The sequence below is a fragment of the Cucurbita pepo genome, chromosome 15 (assembly GCF_057944985.1).
Source record: "Cucurbita pepo subsp. pepo isolate OVF chromosome 15, ASM5794498v1, whole genome shotgun sequence".
NCBI classification, from domain to species: Eukaryota; Viridiplantae; Streptophyta; class Magnoliopsida; order Cucurbitales; family Cucurbitaceae; genus Cucurbita; species Cucurbita pepo.
Window position 1 is genome coordinate 11304651 of NC_141812.1, and position 20203 is coordinate 11324853.

Genomic DNA, 20203 nt, shown 5'->3' on the forward strand with positions numbered 1-20203 from the left:
TCGTCCTCAAATCTATGTCTTGTTGCAAAAAGACTTACTCACGTGCTTACGTTCAAGTAGTTTAAGTGGTGGGTGTATGTACTCAATTTTAAAACACTCTAATTCTCAATATCACCTCTAATTCTCAATTCACTCAATGTGGAAAAGCCAAGTCAATTTGTTATCTAATAAGTAGTAGTATGCTCGAACACAAACACACACACACGCAAAGAACCTATAGGCTTATGAAAATATTAAAAAATGAACCTAGCATGTTCACACACCCTTTAGGCTTAGCTAGTAAGGCTAGCAGTCGCTAACGAGCTCTATATCGAACACTATGAAAGGAAAAGACCCGTATAACATCATGGTGAATATATTGTCGTAAGCAAAATTGTTATCGAACCCGACTTTCAATTTTGAATGTGGGTTGAACACAAAGTTGGGTGTAGCCCAATAAGACAGGGCACTGTTAAAGTGGGCTGAAATTTAGAAGTCCAAAGGAAGGTGGTCGGCAGAATTAGCGGGGAAGAAGTCAAAGTTATAATATCTAATCTAAAATCCACAAAGGTCAACGCCCTTGGCCTTAGCATTTATGTCATTTTTGTTTCTGTTGGAAGAACAGTTAGTTTTAACTTCCCCACTGGTCCACACCACCGATTCAACCTCATGGACGACCCTTTTTCCTCCATTTTTTCACCAAACTCTCATCTCTATCCCTCCTCTCTTCTTTTCATGGAGAAGAACGCCGCCGCTGACGGTGTTGATCCCCCGCTGGAAGATTCCTCCGCCGGAGCTCAACAGCAAGAACAGAGTGGTTGGACTGATTACTTGGTGGATTATTCCTCGCCGGAAAATGCTGTATGTTCGAGTACTGGGAGCTGTTCTTGGGATCCCAATTCTGTTGGGAAAGCGCTTTTTGAGGATGATGATGATGCCTTAGAAGACACGGCTACTTCTCCCATTCACAGTACAAAAGTCAGCACATGATTTTTTATCCCATATATTTTGGAGTTATTAGTAGTATATTTTATTTTAGATTGGATTAAATGTATGTATGTTTTATTTATTTACAAGATTTCGTTTGTTATATATTTTTCCTATTTTTAGATATTAGTTGATAATTTGTATCCTATTTAAACGTGTTAAACATGAATGAAGATCATACTTTTGATGAAGATGATGAGTCTTTTGAAACCCTAACCAAGATTATGTTTGAAGTTATGAAAGCAAACCCATGCAAACAATCATGGTTTTCTTTGTCATTTTCATGCCATTTTAGTTTACAACAAACTTGAAAGTCAAGCCTCAAGAACTTCTGATTACCGCATGTGAACTTGGAACCAAATTTTCAAAACTTATCATGTGTCTAATAAATGCGGACATGTTATTTTATATGATCTAATAATTATAATTTATAATTATAAGAGAAAAAAACATATTCAATCAATCTTATATAAGTCTGTGTCACATCGGTCCATCGAATAATATTTAATGATCAACACCATTTTTGTTTTCTTGTTGGAACATCAAGTCCAAGAGAAGAAAAAAGAAAAATCAGTCAAATATTTATTAGCGGATTATGTAGGGTGTGGGGACAAAACATTTCTTACAACTGTGAAAACCTCTCTCTAGTAGACACATTTTAGAATCGTGAGACTGACGACAATATGTAACGGGTCGAAACATGCAATATCTACGAATGGTGTGATTGAGTTTATTCAAACATCTTTGAAAAGATAAAAGGTTTGGACCCAAAAAAAAATGGTACTAACAAAAGAAGAAAAAGAAAAGCACAAAAGTAACGTTTTCACATGGAAGTTTAAAGCTTGTTGATTGATGAATGGATTGCATATATTCTTCTTTTCACTCAATAACTTCTTAGATAGGGAAAGAGACTTTAGGTCAATTTTTCTTGTTGCCTTTCTTCTATTCATATGAACCACTCAAAACTTTTTTTTATTTTCTAATCTTAAATTATTTAAGTCTCATTTAATAACCATTTAATTTTTCAAAATTAAGCATACATATACATACATAGATATATATATAGAGAGAGAGAGAGAGAGAGAAAGAGAGAGAGAAAGAGAGAGATCGTATCATGGATATTGAGTTAGATTTGAAGGACTCATGAATGAACAATGCTCTACACATATAATAACTGGATCATGTTACAAACAAATTAGAAAAAACAGGTCTAAACTTGGCGCTGAGATGAGAAAGCAGGGAACATGTAATCAACTAAAAGGGTCCAGTAATACATAACTTGGTCTGCATAACAAAGCATAGCAAACGTACATTTCTCCAGAGTTGTAGCAAGCACTCCTACGTTCTACAAATAGTTAAATTGTGTCCACTACTATCACTTACAGCTGCTGTAAACAGTAATAGAATTCAATCTTGATGCTCTTTAAAATCCGTGAATCTTGATATTTTCCTTCTTCACAATGCCAGCCTATCAATGCCGAAAACAGAGAAGAGTGTATATAAAAAATGATAACCGAGTAAATATTAGTGGCCACGAAGTATAAACAGTCTACCATTACCTGCACAAGGAAGGTAGACACATTCTTTCTTTGGTCTCCCTGAAGTTGTATAACCTGCAGGGTAACCATTACAAATGATGTTATTGGTTGGCATGGTATGCCTGTCGTGTTGTATGTTAAGTACCAATAGCACCCCTCTAAATTCTACTTCATGTTTTACCAATCCACAACCCATAAACATCCCCGCCCGCAGCTTTTGTAACAGTCCATACTAACAGATATTGTCTGCTTTGGCCTGTTACGTATCGCTGTCAGCCTCGTGGTTCTAAAATGCGTCTGCTAGAGAGAAGTTTCAACACCCTTATAAGGAATGTTTCGTTCCCCTCTCCAACTGATGTGGGATCTCACAATCCACCCCCCTTAGGGGCTAGCATTCTCGCTAGCACATTGCCTGATGTCTAACTTTGATATCATTTGTAACAATCCAAGCCCACCGCTAACAAATGTTGTCCACTTTGGCTCGTTACCAATCACCATAAGCCTCACGAAATGCGTCTGCTAAGGTGTGATGTCCCACATTTGGGGAGGAGAACAGAACACTATTTATAAGGGTGTGGGAACCTTACCCTAGTAGACGCGTTTTAAAACCTTGAAGGGAAAGCCCAAAGAGGACAATATCTGCTAGCGGTGGGCCTAGGCCATTACAAATGGTATCAGAGCCAGACACCGGACGATGTGCCAGCCTTCTCACTGTTCTCCGAAAGGGGGTAGACATGAGGCGGTGTGCCAGTAAGGACGCTGGCCTCAAAGGGGATGGATTATGATGTGCCACATTGGTTGGGGAGGAGAACAAAACACCCTTTATAAGGGTGTGGAACCTTCCCCTAGCAGACGCGTTTTAAAGCCTTGAGGGGAAGCCCGAAAGGAAAAGCCCAAAGAGTACAATATCTGCTAGCGGTGAGCCTAGGTCGTTACATAAGGAGAGGTTTTCACACCCTTATAAGGAATGTTTCGTTCTCCTCTCCAACTGACGTAGGATTGAAAGAAACCAATTGACAGCTAAATGACAGGCAGAGCAAACCTCCCAGAGCCTTATTTACACAAGAGTGGCAGGAGGGAAGCTAGTGAGGGAGAGTAAGCCGCTGGCCTAGCTCTCCCATACAAATCATGTAGGGTGGGAGAACAAACCTGGCCTAGCTCAGGATCTTGCACAACTGTGCCATTACAGCAAAATTCCTTCTTCAGGTCCTTAAGAATCTTGTTATAACTAAATTCCTTCTTCAATCCTTGGACAGTAGTAAGACTTTTTCTCCCGTTACGTTGCTGTATGCGCACATGAACATACTCTTTTCCCCCGGCTCCCGAGTCCTCAGCATTTGCATCAGCAAATGGGTCTAACCATCAAACAAAATTAATTATCTTTAAAATGAACATAAAGGCTTCTTATGCAGTACAACACAATAAAAAGTAAAACCAAGAACAGGGGCTTGTGAAGCTACCAAAAGCAGATGGAATCTGCACGTTGAATTCAGACATGAAACTTTGCTGTCCGGAGTAGAACACAGGTAACCAGCAAATAAATTATGGGCTCTCAATTAAGCTACTCAAAACTGCAAAACATAACAGATCCAGATATGAAACCCCACAGTGTTCAAAATAAGAAGTATAATCCACCCCTCATCCATGCCCCAAGTCCTGCTTTCAGTCTTTGATCCACTTCTTAAACAAAGATTCAAGTACATTAAAACGTAGATTATGAATAAAAAAATCAAAGTTGAGGGTCTTTTACAGCACTACTTGTTTCTTTTCTCCAAATCAAGGACCAAACAAATTGAAGAAAATTAAACGATCTAAAAGGAAACAAACAATTTAAGGAAAAACAATCATTAATCAGCAACTCTTCCCAAATGAGATAACCAACCAATCATGTCTTCGTAACCTAAAGCATCTAAACCCTTCATTTCTTAAAATTAAATGGAAATCATCTTGTCTAGCCAAGAACACCGAAAAAACACACAATCCATAAGCAGCTCACTCCGAGAATGGAAATAATGCGAATAAATTAAACAAAAGACAGAAAACATCAAAACACTTACATCGCAGAAAACAAACGGATGCTGCGATTCGATACAAGAACAGAAAAGACAACGCAGGCACAAAAAGAAACCCTAACCCAGAAGGATGAAGAAGAAATTAGTGAAAGAAGAACAAAAAGAATGAAATTATGGATGAATGAGAAGGAAAGCGAGAGCGATAAACAAGGATTTACCAGGAGAAAAATGTGTGAATTGGGAGAGGAAGAGACGTGAAAATAAGGCCAACCAGTCAAAATGAAGCTGTTATACGCGGGAGAGAGAGAAATTAGAAGCCACGCAAACCTCCAAGTATAATAGTCGGTTTCGGATTTTCTTCTATTTATTTTTTAACGGTGGAGATGAGAGATTCTAGTTGATTAACGGCTCATGAATGTCTCACCAAAAACGACGTCACTCGGGTTCTTTTAATCTTACCTGGATTATTGCGTGGAACGGAGTTTAGGACCATCCGTTCCCGTGAAGAGAGGGATAATTGTGTACTCTCACTCACACTTTAACGCTTCCTTTTTAAGGGGCCCACCGAATCCCATTAGACCAAATAGTCAACGCCAGAACATTGTTGGTCTTTATGGAGTGTGTTCGTTGTCGGCATGGCATCAGTTTTGAATAAAAATCGAGTTCCGTCACAGACCGCTCAGTTTCCGATTAATTGTATTACTTTTCTTAATAACAAAAAAATTCGGCAAATAAAGGAAGAGATTGAATATAAATTAATCTTATATTTTTTTTATATCTTTTATAAAAATTCATAAAACATTAAAAGAATTCATACATTAATTACCGCATCTAAAAAAACTTTATATCAATATCTATTGATATACCTATAAAATTAAGATATTAAAAGGAGAGAAAGATGAGATGGAGAAAAGGAAAAGGAAATATTGTCACTCTGATTAATATTTACTTTTATTAATTCTATTATCTTTTATCCATTAAAAACAATGATTATCTTATATAAAATAAAAAAAAATAAAAAAAATAAAAAAAAAAACATATAAAATCCAACTTTATGAATTGTTTATTAATATACCCTAAAAGTGTGATAGAAATGTATTCATAATTATTGGTTGCATTCTAAAACAAAGTTAGTCGATGCATTTATATTTTCTTTAACAAATCAACCTTGGCTTGTAAATTGGTAAGAATTTAAATTGTAATCATTCCTTTGCATATGGTAAGAAACACGTTACTGCAAGCATAATTTAATTTGGTAACGAGATAGAATCGGGTAACTATTACTATTTTTTATTTTTCGTTCTTGAAGAACATTTCCAAAATTCAGTTATGATAACAACAAAATAAAATTTAATTTTTTTTTATTTATTAATCTCTATTTACAATTTTTTCCAATCAACCTTGGCTTGTAAATTGGATAATGAATATTTAAAAGTAAAGATTACATAAAAAAAAATTAATATTTAACACTCCATTCATTTATTTATTTTGTTGACGAACCCATTTAAGAACATAACAAGTCCTCCAACTGAAGTAAGATTGGCGACGGCCTAGCTCTGGTCTGGAAAAAGACTCCAAGAAAGCTAAAAGTACTACACAACGCCAACAGTGGAGGACCCACATTCCTTATGGATATCTCAAGGGATGCTCCCTCATATCTCTTTGAGAGGGACTCCTCCACAAAAAAATAGAAAGCAAAGGAATAAGTTATGGCCGAATCTCTATTTACAACCTCCCCTTTACTCGGTGGCTCTTTTCTTTGTGTTTCCTAGTTATTCGTTGTAAAGGAAAAATGCAGTTCAATGGATGAGTGATGCTCAGCAATCTCGTATCTAGTGCTTGTTCCATCATTCAACCTATGGGTTAAATGTCGCAATGGGGTTGAGAAAGCAGGAAACGTATCATTAATTAAAAGGGTCCAATGATCCATAACAAGGTCTGCATAATGAAGCAAAGAAAACATACATGGACCAAGAGTTGTAACACGCACTCTTCAAATTCTAAAAACAAAAGCTATATAATGTCCACTAGTTAAGCTGCTGTAAATAGCAATTGAATTCGATCCTGCTGATGATCTTCAGAAACCGTGAATCTTGATGTTCTCCTTCTTCACAATGCCAGCCTATCGATCCAGAAAAACGGTGAACATATCAAAAACTGTTGCCGAAAACATAAATCATTGACACAAACTACTTATAGACCTTGGTTACTTACCTGCACAAGGAAGGTGGACACATTCTTTCTTTGGTCTCCCTGAAGTTGTATAACCTGAAGCCAATTACAACAACCGATGATATTAATTGTGGCATTGTATGTTTCTCTCAAATTGAAAATAACCCAATAAAACCCTCTAGGTTCTTGTTAATAATACCCTAATCAAACATAAATATACAATCGACCAGCAGCTTTACACAGAAAACAACTGCTAAAATGCATATCACCATATCGCCACCAGTAAAATAGTTTTCGAACAAATGATAAGTACATCAACAACGAAAAAAGGAGGGCCTCAATGCTATTCATTTAGGGTGAGAGAACTGACCTGTCCTAGTTCAGGATCTTGCACAACTGTGCCATTACAGCAGAATTCCTTCTTCAGATCCTTGAGTATCTTGTTATAACTAAACTCCTTCTTCAATCCTTGGACAGTCGTCAGGCTTTTTCTCCCGTTACGTTGCTGTATGCGCACATGAACGTACTCTTTAGCCCCAGCTCCTGAGTCCTCAGCATTTGCATCAGCAAATGGGTCTAACCACCAAATAAATTGATTAATTTTGAAACAAATATATAGGCTTTTACTGCAACACAAGTTACGAAATCGATTGGGGACTTGACAAGTTACCAAAAGCAGATGGAATCTGCACGTTGAATTCAGACATGAAACTTGGCTGTCCGGAGTAGAACACAGGTAACCAACCAGCAAATAAGATATTTGCTCTCAATTAAGCTGTGCTCGAATCTGCAAGACACAATAGATCCAGAGTTGAAACCACAAGGTACAGAGGCATCGATTTGTTAAAAATACTAATAATAAATAGTAATCAACCCCTCGTCCTCATATAGCTACAAGTCCCACGTTTAATCTATGATCCTCTCAATACTTCTTGATCAACGATCAAGATACCGAATACTAAAAAATTCACCATATAGAAAAGATAGAAAAATAACAAACGAACAAAAACTGTAGATTATGAAAAGAATACAATCATTAAGGGTTTTTTTACAATTACACATTCTGTTTCTCCAAACCCATGGCCGAACAATTAGACAATTAAATGTTCTTCTATGGGATCAAACAATTATGAAAGGATAGTATCTATCTGCTTTTTCTCCACGAACGAAAGAACCAACTCTGTCTTTGGAACATAAATCATATATCTTTTGTTTCTTTAAATTAGATAGCAGTTATCATGTCAATATCTTTCCAAGAACACAGACCCCCACCCCCCCCAAACAAAAAACAGAGACACAATATCAAAGCAGCCGCAACGGGGAGAGAGAGTAGACTCGGGATTCAAATATTGGGATCAGTTAATTAAAAGACTGAAACACGCTTGATCAGAGAGAATAACAATCAAACAACGAAACTTTTACATCCCAAAACACTAACAGATCTAGCGCTTCGATCCGGGCACAAAAAAAAAAAAATACACGCAGAAAAAGAAACCCTAACCCAGATAGATAAATCGAAAATGCTCGAGAAGAAATAAATAAATAAAGAAACGGAAAAGAAAATTATTGCATCGATTAACATGAAAGAAACAGAGATGAACAAAAATTTACCGGCAGAAAAAGCTGTGAATCCAAAGACGAAGAGACCTGAAACAGCAAGGTTTCAAGGTCAATGAAGTTTTAATGCGAGAGAGAAATTATGCAAGCCACACAAAGCTCTATTATATCGATTACAGTCGGTTTTGGTTTTTCTCCTATTTATTTTTTTACGGTGGAGATAAAATTTCGTAGTTGATCCGATGGTCCATGGTTGTTGCTAAAACGACGTCGCTTGCTTCCTTTTTTATCTGGTTTAAGACCTTCCCTGCCCGTAAATTACACTGGCATCGGATAGGATATAGCGAGAGCGGTAATTCTCTACGATCGCTCACACTTTAACGCCTTTTTAACGGGTCCCAACTAATCCTAATTGACCACTTGGTCAACGCCAAAAATGTTCACCAATTTTCCTGAATTTCGCGGGAATTTCCAATTTGTTTAATGCAAATAATTGTAATTAATAATCGATTTAATTATCCATAAAATAAATAATTAATATAACTTTAAATATCATAATCATGTATTTTAAATTTTAATTTATCATTATTTCAAATAAAAATAGTTTATATTGTTTTAATTTAAATTTATAGAAAAGTCTATGTCAAGAGCTTAATTTCACGTTGAAGACGATACCACCATTCTTGATCTTAGAACCCAGATTCACTGCTCAGCAGAACGTCCCTTATCATCGTCTCATCTTCATCCTTGACCACAATATTGTTTCATTTCATTTTAAATTTTTTAAAAATCTCTTCCATTCAACAATTAATTGCTTCATTTTCAAATTCAAAAATATTTTTTTAACTATTTAAGTTAAATATATAAATGGGAAAACTCACGAAGTTCAATTCCTTTCAAATAAATTATCGATATTTTAAAAAATAAAAAAAATAATATTGGAGTATTTCTTGTTATGGATAAAATCATTAATTTAATATTTTCTTTTTTCACACAAAATATAAATATAATACAAAAGTAGTAAATAGGAATTTTTATTATTTTATTATTTTAATTTTGCGATCTCATGTCATACGGCGATTTTTTCTTATCAATAGCGATCAGAATTCACCACAGCTAACGGTGCCTTTAAAAACGTAGAGAAAATCGCCATTTTGAACTCCATGCCATCTTAAACTACACTTATCTCTCATAATCCTCTGTTTGTGGATAAACAGATAATCGTCGTCGGGAAGAATTTTTCCGGCCAAAAGCAATTCTCTGACGTCGCCGACGGTGCTCGAATCCTTCATTTCCATCGGAATACACGCTGCATTAAGCAAGCTCGAGGACGTCTTCACCACGAAACTTACCTTCCTCCATGGACAATCGCTCAAACGACTCGTTGTTTTAAGAAACACGGTGACTTCCGAAGATTCACCGATTCCGAAATCGCTCAGATTCCGGTAATCTTCAACTAATTCCACGCCGGAGTGAAATAAAGACATTGATTGAATCGGTGTGCCGTAGATTATCTGGATTTTCTGCTTTAAACTGTGAACCGTCTCTGTTTTGTCGATGTCGATGTTTATTTGTCGGCCGGAGAATTCGACGGAGATCGGAAAGTTGCTTGGCGGTGCGGTGACCTGGTCGATTGAGAGATCGATTCGCGAACCTTCTGAGATGAATTGATAATCCTCCATGTCGAGTCCGTCGACTAATTCGCAACCGTAAACAGAGAGAGTCTGGGATTGGATGGGGATGCCGATGAACTGTTGGATTTTTCTCTTGATTTCAAGAACTCGTTCTTGATTGCTTATTTCTATGGCGAATTCATGTCCCAGTGTGACTACGAAAATCTCCATTGTTGTCGTCGCAATTGGGGTTCTCTAGCTAGCGATTTTCGTTTTAGAAATTTTGGTGAATTCCTTGTGGAAAGTGAAGATTTATTGTTCGAATTCATGCAGAAACGGTGCTCCATTCTTTTGAAGAGCGTGATCGATTCCAACTGACAGCAGATCGATTCTTGTGATGATGGGAGCAAAAACGAGAAACGCTTCTAAATAAAATACAAATATTGATAATTTCTTCCAATAATCTTTGGTTTCTTTTCATCCTCCACATATATATATAGAAAAAAATAAAAAAATAAAAAATAGAGAGAAGAAGAAATAAATGCCAGTTGATAACGTTGATTATATATATATATAATTGTTTCTTCTTTCTAAAAAATCAGTAAAATTTTGTATGGAAATTAATTTTAAATAAAAGATTCAAAATTTTTAGGTTATTCTTAATTTTAAATATTTATCATTTTATAAAAAGAATTAAAACCATTATTTTATGAGGGCGAATGAATTAGATGTGTTAGATGAACACACTCTCCACAAGTAGATGAACACACTCTCCACAAGTATGATATTGTCAGCATAAGCTCTATTGCTTTGCTTTTGGTTTTCTCAGAATGCCTAATTATAATGGAGAGAGTATTCTGGTGACGAGGGACTTTCATCCTCCAACAAGATGATGTAGAGATACTTTGTTATAATGTTGAGTTTTTATTGTTTATTCGAATGAGATATTTTATATTTTTTAGATAGATTATAAATGGAAATGGGTGTGTATGGTGACGTAGGGTGGTCCATTATGGAGGGTTCTAACGGGAAGAAGAGACAGTTTAATCTCAAAATTCTTGAAAGCTTTGACGAACATATCAACTCTCCAACGACTCTTAGCCAATTAGGGTCTTGATCTTAAAGACTTGATTTTACTTCCAGGGAGAACTAAACTTGATTTTGTTCATGTTAAGTTCTACTTGACTATGCTCCAAGTTAATTCTCTTAAAAGTCACCATGGCCTTCATCACCGACCAGCTCAACGGCTCCACTTAGAATTTCTTCGCCCAGTTTGGGTTGGTCATGGAGAAGATGGGCTGGATCGGGGTCAACAATGAGGTTTGTTGGATGATGAAAGTCTCACATCGGCGAATTTAGGGAATGATCATGAGTTTCTAATAAAGAATACCCTCTCCTTTGGTGTGAGGCCAGCAGATCTTATGCTATTAATATGAATGGGGCAATTTCATTTTAATTTTTATTGACCCATTTCAATAAAAATTAATTATGAAATATTAAATTTAAAGTTTATGAATATATATACTGTAAATATATATAAACTAATTCTCCAATTGACACGTATTACAGAAAGGGCCAAAAAAAAAACAAAAGGGGGAAAATTGCTACAATTAAAAGCCCGCCATTGCTTTGCGCGGAAGAAAAAAAGAAGCAGCAAAATAGAGGAGAAAATAAAACCCCTCATCACGGTGTTCATCCAAGCGGTCGGCGTTTTGCTTCGGATAGCTCACAAAGTTCAAACTCTGGAAATTTACGAGCCGTCGAATCTGTTCTATTGTACTATTTTTGCATATTTTCTGATTATTGGCAATCTTTAGAAGCGGATTCTATTGTCGCAACTACTCTCCAATTCGGTTCTACATTTATTCTGTCTAATTTGTCTGCAAATACAAACGGCGATTACTGCGACTTCGAATATATACTTCTTCTCCGTTATTGTTCATGTTCATCCATGATGATTGGGCGCAAACTCTTCAAAACAAAGTTATGCGTTCTTTATCAGAAAGGACACTGTTCTCGCCCAAGTTGCTCGTTCGCTCACGGGAACGCTGAACTCAGGCGATTTGCTGGTGCTTCTTCCGGTAATTTACCCTTTATATCTCTAATTTTTGTAATATGTTTTTTATGTGGGGCTTAGGGTTGATGAAATGGAAGTTTGTAGTCGCTAAAGTACATATGTGGCTGCCAATTGTTGTTGTATGTGATTCTTTTCTCGATCTCCCAATCTTGTTGGGATTGGGTTTGGATATTTGTTGCTGACTATTCTTACATTCAACGCTAAACAGTGGTGTTTCTTTCTTCCATTATGGTCTTCTTGATATAGTCAATGCTGAGACTTAATTTACAGCATTTTTTATCCTATCAGTGTCTGGCTTCCGTACTCTTTCTTCTTTCTGTTCACGATTCTTGCTGTATGCCATTTTTGTAATGTGTATGTTTTATTTCTTAGTTATACGTAATATTTCCCGAACGTTCCTTATGGTAAAGTATATATGTCTGCTGTCTTATAAAAAAAGAAACTATTCTTTCTGCTGTGTATGAATAGCTATACGAACACAATTTCCCTCATTTATGCTCTGTGGTTTGCGTATGTTGTTGGTCTATCTTCGATATTTTAATTGGTTCTGCACAAGCTGTCACATGAGACACCACGCCTCTACCAATGGATATTTATAATAGATGAGTTGAATGATTCCAATAATGCGAGATATATAAAAATTTCTTCAAACTTGCATGGTCACTGAAGTGGCTTGTCAAAAATATTATCCGGATCGGATTTTTTTCATTGGAATGGATATGGTGGATTTTTCTCTATGTGAGCTGCCTGTGATATATCCCTGGAGATGTTTATGGCTCTTGTGCTGCATCAGCTAAACCAGAAAGTACTCATTGAAGATTATAATTGTTTTCCTTAATTTATATATCTCCCACTGCCTTTGTTTACTTATCCAATTCCGATCTTCTGGGTTACGCTATAGTGGTTCATGGGGCTTCACTTTTATTAGGAGAGGTTCTTCATTGGTTTATGCCTCCTGAGTATGCCAAATGGACTTCCTGTTGGAGTAATGCAATTTTAATGGGAATTGCATGAAGAATCGAAATTGAGAATCTATGTCATTGGACTGTTCTTGTATCATTATGTGGAATCCCAGAGATATCTTCTATTTGGATCAAAGTTATGCGAACTTACTGTTCATCGAGGTCACAGGAGTATAATCTTCGTTCTATTCTCAATATGAAGGTTATTCCATGGTTTAATCCTGGGCATGGATTTTTCATTATCTTTTCGTTATTTCTATTGATCTTTTGGAACTGGCATGGCGGCACTACTACTGTTCCTTATTTTGTTTCTCATCTTTTCCATGTAATGGTAAGATAAGCCTTGTATGATCTTCATTGCTTCATTAACCATTCTTTAGAAAGAATATCTGAAATTGACTAAACTTGTTAAATTTTCCCATCTGTGCAGGTAGACAGGAATATAGAGAAAATGATTTACGGCATAAGCTTGACAGCAGGCACTCTCCCCTGCAGGAAAGGGATTCCAGAGGGCGACATGGACCTCGTGGTAGTAAAGTCATATGTTTTTCTTTTTGTTTTTCTCTCTCACCCCCCAAGTAGAGCCTATGCTGCAATCCTCAGTTTATATGATGTTTCCTTTTTACATTTTCTAATCAAGGAATGTAAGAAGCTAGGTTCTTAATGCACATGCACACACATATAGTTTAAAAGAATATGTGGACTACATATTTTTTTACATGTTGTAATAGCTAAGTTCTTTCCTGATTTCTCTTATCTGAATTGAAATTGCAGAGTATAGCTCATCCTGGTCACTTGAACGAAATAGGTAAATTGTCACAATTTTTATTGTGTTGTATTTTCAAATCCATTAGTTCAAGCGAAGGAAAGGTAGGATTTGATCCTGTGATGGAAATATCTAGTGAGGGATAAATTTTTATTTAAAGTCATCACGAGGTATATTTATGAGATTTTTCTCATTCGAGAGTGGTCATATGATATCAACGACTTTGTTCCTACCAGAGTACTTCCAGGTCCTTGTATATCTTTATTCTTATTTTAATAAGAGAGAACTTCCAGTTCCTGATTCCATTATTTCTTGAGCCATACTTGAGTTATAAAGTTTCTGTTACTTTTAGCCTTTAGGTTTGAAGGTCTTATGTGCCACGATATTAGTATGATCTGAGTTCATTCTTCAACACACGATTATCTTTTCATAAGTACTGGCATATTAGTAATTCACTGGTGGATACTTTGAAATGGTACACAATCTTGTTTCAGTGACCATAAAAGAAGAAAAAAGGATCATGGGGATTCCCGTACTGATTATGCTGGAAATTTGAGGATTACAGATAGGAGTGAAGAACGAGATCGGGAAGGGAAAATCTCATCTTCTTCTAGAGACACTCTTGAGGGGCAGGTATATAAAACAATTGTTTTATAACTTGACCTTCTTTTTATTAGAAACTGCTACTCTGGAATCTTGGTTGATCATCTTTGTATTACACAGTTAAACAAGATGCAGGCTGATATTGAGATGGCTGAGCACCACAGACACCAAGCTGAAGTTAGTATTATCTCTTTCTTTTAGTTGCTTTCTGCCTCTAATTTTGTGCAGGCAATAGGCAATAGGCAATAGGTCATGCATATTTCCTTTTTTCAATTGTCATTAACATACCAGCTCATCCCCTTGGTTAGTGTTAGCTTGTAGGTGAATGAGTGAGCTTGTTGGTCAGTTTTGGGATTGAAGTATTCAATAGAGGGTTAGGGATTTGTAAGGTAGGTAGATTATGAAAACAGTTTTGAGGAGAGAACTCAGCATCTTGAATGCATAGTAAATATTTGTAATTCCTATTTAGTTTCAGTAATGTGGATTCATACTTCCCAGAGATTATTTTAATGTCTAGTAGTTGCAAACATTGTAATCAGGTTGACCTAAGATTGGTTATTAGAGCTCGTAATTAGTCCCTTAATTCTTCTGATGGTTAAAAGTGAAACTCTATTAGAAGCGAAGGTACTTTTAGCTGTCTCAAGTGTCATATGTTTTGATTTGTATTTTGATTGAGCAATATTTTCTGGATAATGTATATTTAAATCTATCGATTAAATGATTCTATAAATATATATTGAAGACATTAGCAATTTTTTCTTTGTTTTTGAAGGTCTACCTGGACGAGAAAATCCAAGAAGTGGATAGTTTGACTTCTAGAATTCAGGAGCTAGAATCTCAATTATATAATGAGAGGGAGGAGTGTCGAAGGTACAAGTAATTGTCTTTTTGATACATTATTCGTTGTCATGTTTCCTGCTGAAGATTGACACCAGCTTCATCTTCCTATTTTTCTTGGATCTTTAATATTCAGGATCAAATCAAAAATCAAGAAGTTTGTCAAAGCACATAATCGTTACTCAGGGATACAAGATGAACTGAAGCGGCAAGTATACTTGTCCAATTCTTTTGATTGCATTTTTTAATGCCGATAATTTCAGGAAATTATGGTAACTTTTCTAAACGTGTAGGTCGCAATTCCGACTTCAACAGTTGGGAGATCAGCTGGGGTCAGATGTAAATAAAATTGGTGCCAATGAAGAAGACTCAAGTGTCAACATTGTAAGCGATGGGGAGGACCCCGGTTACCATGCAGCCGGTCCTCTTCATCACCTGCATAAGGACGCTTCTGCAAGCAAGAGGAAGTTGCATGTTGATCAAGATATTGCGGGAAACTCAAAACGAGGTGCCTTTTGAAACTTAATAATTTCTTCATGTGGATGTGTCATTTAAAAAATATTATATGGTTTGAAATCTCTTAATATGTCCTCAGCCCTAGTAAGCTCTCACATTTTGAAGATGTTTATATGCATTTTTCTTCTTTTTTCTTTATTATGTTTTTTTTTGGGGGGGGTGGTTAAGGTGGGCCGTGATAATTTTTAATTATGATGTTCTTCATGCTGGAGTTTTCCCTTCATACTTATTGTGTGTGCATTCTACATTAGCTGATTTACACAAAGGAAGTAAAGAGGCAGTGGGAAGATTGAGAAGGATTTCTCGGTGGAATGCCCATCCTGCTAAATCGATGTATAGCAAAATTGAGGCAGTTCGCAATGAAAACAATGACTATATACCTAAAGCAAATGAAAGCAGGCAGAAGAGGGGAAAGGCATCTAATAGTGTTTCTACTGCAGACAAGGTGACTTCGATAGTTTTTCTATTCAATTTTATTTGTTTGTTCAATTTACTATGTGCTGCGCTTGGATGTCTGATTACTTGTGACATATAGAGTACAAAGCCTATAGGTTATGGTAGCTTGAAGTGTGCTACTATCTGTTTGATTGTTCTTTCATAGTTTTTTAACATCGTTGTTTTCTAGACCTAGGATAACATCCCCCCTCCTCTCTGTCGTGCAATGTCAATTTGAAACCTTTCGTACATTGTAAATTCTATTGTTTGTTCATGTACCTAATTTTCAACTAAGATTCGCAGGTTAGGAGTCTAGATGCAGGTGTTGTAGTGCCATTAACCAGCATGGCTGCCCATGCGGTTAATGAGGAAGTTGATATTGAATTGGAAGTTAACAATGAAGTGAGCGATCGGAGGGAAAGTACTAAGGAGGCTGCGTCGGGCAGTGTGCCTCTCCTGCCCCCTCCGCCATCTCCAATCCACGAAATCAACCATTCAAGGGTTAGCAAGTTCTCAAAATTTCACTCCTCTTCAGTTTTGTCTTGCAAAATTGTCGATTACTTAAGAAAGTTCACCTTTCATTTTTCTCGTTCAATCTATAGATATAGTTGAAACTTTTCTACTCCCCAAATCAAATCAAATTTCTTTCGTGAACATGAAAAAGTTCGAACCAAAAAGACATAGAAAGCCATTAGTCTTATTAAATATGGTTTTGTTTCTTTCAAAAAAGAACAATAATACCTTGTCACCTCTTGCTTATAGCATCTAACGTGGGATTTGGATTGCAGTATGAGGGTGAAGATCAAAATATAGACGTGGAGGTGGTTGATGATGAAAGCGCGGGGTTGGACGATGCTTAACTTTGGATCCTGCTGCTTTAGAGGTTAGAACAATTGTTAGACCCTAGTCTAGTAAAATTGGTTCCGTGGAGTTCGCAGGATGGGGTTTTTATGGGTTATTGTTAAACTCGTTTGTAATTTCCAGTTTTGTTTGCATATCAGATATCGGCGACCTCCCTCCATTTTACTTTTTTATGGCAGATTTTGATTGTCATTTTCATATTACCTAGACAATTTAAAATGTATAGACCTATTAGATGCCATATTAAAATTTTATAGATCTATAAGACAATTAAAAAAAATTCATGAACTAATAAAACTAAAGGTGTGATTTAACGTCTAATATTATTTTGATTTCAATAAGCTGAATTAGGCTTCAATATTAAAATTGGACTAAAACTTTTTGTTTATCTTTGCTTTCTCACAATTTCTTTACAATCATCTTCTTTTTTTTTTTTTTATCAGGAGATAACAAAGTAAAGAAGCATTCAGGGTAATAAGTTTAATTTTCAAAAAGTCAAAAACTAAAATAGTTACTAGTAAATTATATGGAACATTGTGCTTGTTGAGAAGTGATCATTGTGCTAGTTTTTGGAAGTGATCTGAGGATCTGTGTCAATATGCCAATCATGTTCTAGGTGAGATCAGGTATTAAAAGAAGCACTTGAAATAGCCGTGAAACATACTTTATCTAGCTTCTCTTTGATGCTATCGAGTGCTCACCAATACCGTAGGATGTCATCGAGCTTTATTACGCATTTAGGTGCACTAACAAAGAATCCGTTCATGGGTCATTTCTACTTGCTGAGAGGCCCTTCAGGCATCTATCCATCTAGACATCATTGAGGTATCGTGACACTTGCATTCTAAACTTGTCCATGGAACATACTATCTCAAAGTATGGCCGACATGACAACCTCTCAAAAAGACAGAATGTCAAATACCCTTTTGTACCATTGTCGCTATCTTTAGATTTTCATCGTCATTTGAGATACTCCTTTTGTAACGTTTGCCCACGTTAAGTTCCACAGTTCCACACAGGTGTCATAGAGTGGCATCTTAATACAAAGCCACTTAAGGTGCTCCTTTTGTAACATTTGTTAAGTTCTACCAGGTGTCGTACTATGCATGGTGTCATACTATGCATCACATCATGACCCAAGATGGTGTGCCTACCCTAATATACATTTATGACATTTAGAATAAATTCATGCACATCAAACATGGTGAGGGCTCGTGTAGCGTTCATTTGAACTCTAATTGACACGAAACCTCGGAAGCTTTCATCTTTCACTAAGCTCGACACTTCAACACTTTTCTCTTTTGGCCGGTGAGTTAGACACGCATATGTCAATATACTTGCTTGATGTTTGTTGGCTCGGTGGGCATCTCAACCCACTCTAGTATGGTACTTGTGAATAAACGATATTGTACAAGTGCATGAAGGGTTCTAAAGGTAAATATCTCCCAATATATATATACATATATATATTTGTAAAGATAAGAGTACAGTGTAAATAAAGGAAATATGAGATTCCAAGGTGGTAGAAACTTCGGGTGTCGGCTTCAGTGCCTCCAACACCAAGTGAAATCAAAATCCTAAACTAAAGAAATGAAGAAGAGATTAAAGAAAGAGACAAGGAGTTTTCAGAAGTTGGGAGGAATTTTGATCATAATCATCTGAACCACAGTGGTAATTTTGGAAATTCCTCTCCATCGATGAACTGCTCACAATACTCGGAAGCACAACCTCCATCGACGCTCCCAACACATACCTCCGCGTCGCCCTCTGGCACGTGTTGCACAGCAGGCACCGTACGTGTCGCAGCGCCAAGAAGTTCGCGCTATGAACCATTTTGTCGCACTTTTGGCACAGATACGCCTCGTCCGCTTGGCAATACAGCGACGCCCTCGAACCGCAGAGCTCGCACGGTTCTGGATCGCCTCCACCGCCCTTCGCCCTCGCCATCTCGGTAGTCCGCCGCCGCTGGACGGTGGCTTGGGTATCTTCCTGTCCTACTCCTTTGCACATCTGTCCTCCTTTCTTTGTTCTTTCTTGGATGCTAATTCGATTGAGGGTAGCGAATTACATATAAATAGAAGATTTTAGAAGAGGAAAAGAAGAAAAAGAAAGATTCATGATTGGAATCAATCACGCTGGTTTTATTATTTAGATGAATGTTAAATGTTTCTAATTAATAAAGTAGGATTTAATGTAATAATTGAGTTTTTTTGTTATTGTTTTTCTTCTTGAAAACTATTATTCAAAATTAATTAATTTAGTTTTTTTTTCCACCCATTAGTTTTTAGGTTGAATTATAAAAAAAAGAATCCTGTCAATTTGTCATATACGTGTTGGCATAACTAATAAAAAAAATTCAACGACATAAATGAAAATTTTTAAAATTAAAAAGAAAAAAATTACGGTTCTTTTGATAATAATTTTATGTTTATTTTCTCCCAAATTATGTATTCTAATTTTCATATTGTCTTAGCTAAATTTCTTTTAAAAAGAGTTTGAAAAGTTTAGAAGATTATTATTTTTAAAAAAACGACAAAAACTGAAATAATAAACTATAATCTTTTAGAATTGAAATAAATAAATAAATAAATCAATAAAACAATATTTAAAAATTACTTTTGGACGGTGGATAATGTCCCAAAATTTGTATGGCTAAAAATGAAAGGCGCAGCCTTTGTGACACAATCAGATTGAGTGAGTGGAATTAAAAGCTCTAGAATTTAGGATGATTTTTTTGATAATATCAATGTTTTTTTATGGTAGTTCCACGTGACACGCTTGTGACGTGTTCGTATTGAAATGTGTTACTATTATAAAGCGGGCCCTGTGTCTTTCTTAAGACTCAAGAATATTGCCACGTGTATGTACACGTGGCAAACACGTTGTCCTATTCATGTTTAAATCATACGCCTGTCTTATCTCAATCATCACTATAAAATTGTTTTGAATAGAAATGCGAATAAAACTGAAAAAAAAAAAAAGTGAAATATAAAGGAAAATGATAAATGTACGATTCAGCCTGGCCCAAAAAGTCACAGTGGGCCCAATAGGCCATAAAGTCACTGTGAGCCCAGTAGGCCCATAATAAAAATGATAAATGTAGGATTCAGCCGGCCCAAAAAGTGGCGGTGAGCCCAATAGGCCCATTAGGAAAATGATAAATGTATGCTTCAGCCCGGCCCATAAAGTCACAGTGAGCCCAGTAGGCCCAAAATTGTAGTGGGCCTCCACCGTCGATATATAAACAAGAACAGTAGCAGGGAAAGAGATTCGTTTCTGTGTCATTAG

At 36.3% G+C, this 20203-nt stretch overlaps 4 protein-coding genes and 1 pseudogene across 7 annotated transcripts; 1 reads left to right on the forward strand and 4 right to left on the reverse strand.

Moving 5' to 3' along the window:
• Positions 1 to 2076: 2076 nt before the first annotated feature.
• On the reverse strand, positions 2077 to 4853 carry LOC111811834 (protein translation factor SUI1 homolog 2-like). Of its 2 annotated transcripts, XM_023698876.2 has the most exons (6): positions 4735 to 4842; positions 4562 to 4633; positions 3965 to 4075; positions 3654 to 3859; positions 2526 to 2579; positions 2077 to 2434 (listed from the first exon to the last, which is right to left on the reverse strand). In XM_023698876.2, exons 3-6 carry the CDS (start codon positions 3999 to 4001, stop codon positions 2390 to 2392), a joined length of 342 nt encoding a protein of 113 aa, XP_023554644.1. In that variant the 5' UTR covers positions 4002 to 4075; positions 4562 to 4633; positions 4735 to 4842; the 3' UTR covers positions 2077 to 2389. The 2 variants fall into 2 exon arrangements, with proteins under 2 accessions (XP_023554644.1, XP_023554645.1); XM_023698877.2 differs by lacking the exon at positions 4562 to 4633 and having other exon boundaries at positions 4735 to 4853.
• A 1544-nt stretch (positions 4854 to 6397) lies between these two features.
• Positions 6398 to 8457, reverse strand: LOC111811833 (protein translation factor SUI1 homolog). Its single transcript, XM_023698875.2, has 5 exons — positions 8300 to 8457; positions 7359 to 7475; positions 7059 to 7264; positions 6731 to 6784; positions 6398 to 6638 (listed from the first exon to the last, which is right to left on the reverse strand). The coding sequence occupies exons 2-5, from the start codon at positions 7393 to 7395 to the stop codon at positions 6594 to 6596; spliced, it is 342 nt and encodes a 113-aa protein (XP_023554643.1). The 5' UTR covers positions 7396 to 7475; positions 8300 to 8457; the 3' UTR covers positions 6398 to 6593.
• An 821-nt stretch (positions 8458 to 9278) lies between these two features.
• LOC111811794 (Ubiquitin-like superfamily protein) lies at positions 9279 to 10340 on the reverse strand. Its single transcript, XM_023698826.2, has one exon. It carries the CDS (start codon positions 10087 to 10089, stop codon positions 9346 to 9348), a length of 744 nt encoding a protein of 247 aa, XP_023554594.2. The 5' UTR covers positions 10090 to 10340; the 3' UTR covers positions 9279 to 9345.
• A 1151-nt stretch (positions 10341 to 11491) lies between these two features.
• Positions 11492 to 17565, forward strand: LOC111811845 (zinc finger CCCH domain-containing protein 13). Of its 3 annotated transcripts, XM_087118123.1 has the most exons (12): positions 11493 to 11939; positions 13328 to 13426; positions 13672 to 13705; positions 14158 to 14296; positions 14387 to 14443; positions 15039 to 15136; positions 15240 to 15311; positions 15397 to 15611; positions 15871 to 16064; positions 16358 to 16555; positions 16843 to 16937; positions 17359 to 17565. In XM_087118123.1, exons 1-11 carry the CDS (start codon positions 11810 to 11812, stop codon positions 16912 to 16914), a joined length of 1308 nt encoding a protein of 435 aa, XP_086974249.1. In that variant the 5' UTR covers positions 11493 to 11809; the 3' UTR covers positions 16915 to 16937; positions 17359 to 17565. The 3 variants fall into 3 exon arrangements, with proteins under 3 accessions (XP_086974250.1, XP_086974249.1, XP_086974248.1); XM_087118124.1 differs by lacking the exon at positions 17359 to 17565 and having other exon boundaries at positions 11492 to 11939; positions 13328 to 13423; positions 16843 to 17118; XM_087118122.1 differs by lacking the exon at positions 17359 to 17565 and having other exon boundaries at positions 16843 to 17118.
• Positions 17566 to 18152: 587 nt separating this feature from the next.
• LOC111776446 (B-box domain protein 30 pseudogene) lies at positions 18153 to 18991 on the reverse strand (annotated as a pseudogene).
• Between the last annotated feature and the right edge of the window lie 1212 nt (positions 18992 to 20203).

Excerpts from the sequence above, each read along its gene's own strand:
- LOC111811834 (XM_023698877.2), bottom strand. The coding sequence starts at position 4,001 with ATGTCTGAATTCAACGTGCAGATTCCATCTGCTTTTG. Across the intron at positions 3,860-3,964 it reads GCAGATTCCATCTGCTTTTG|ACCCATTTGCTGATGCAAAT; the intron begins GTAGCTTCACAA and ends TTTGATGGTTAG. Across the intron at positions 2,580-3,653 it reads AAGATCCTGAGCTAGGCCAG|GTTATACAACTTCAGGGAGA; the intron begins GTTTGTTCTCCC and ends GTTACCCTGCAG.
- LOC111811833 (XM_023698875.2), bottom strand. The coding sequence starts at position 7,395 with ATGTCTGAATTCAACGTGCAGATTCCATCTGCTTTTG. Across the intron at positions 7,265-7,358 it reads GCAGATTCCATCTGCTTTTG|ACCCATTTGCTGATGCAAAT; the intron begins GTAACTTGTCAA and ends TTTGGTGGTTAG. Across the intron at positions 6,639-6,730 it reads TGTCCACCTTCCTTGTGCAG|GCTGGCATTGTGAAGAAGGA; the intron begins GTAAGTAACCAA and ends CTGGATCGATAG.
- LOC111811794 (XM_023698826.2), bottom strand. The coding sequence starts at position 10,089 with ATGGAGATTTTCGTAGTCACACTGGGACATGAATTCGCCATAGAAATA.
- LOC111811845 (XM_087118123.1), top strand. The coding sequence starts at position 11,810 with ATGATGATTGGGCGCAAACTCTTCAAAACAAAGTTATGCGTTCTTTAT. Across the intron at positions 13,706-14,157 it reads TGGTCACTTGAACGAAATAG|TGACCATAAAAGAAGAAAAA; the intron begins GTAAATTGTCAC and ends ATCTTGTTTCAG. Across the intron at positions 15,137-15,239 it reads GAGAGGGAGGAGTGTCGAAG|GATCAAATCAAAAATCAAGA; the intron begins GTACAAGTAATT and ends TTTAATATTCAG.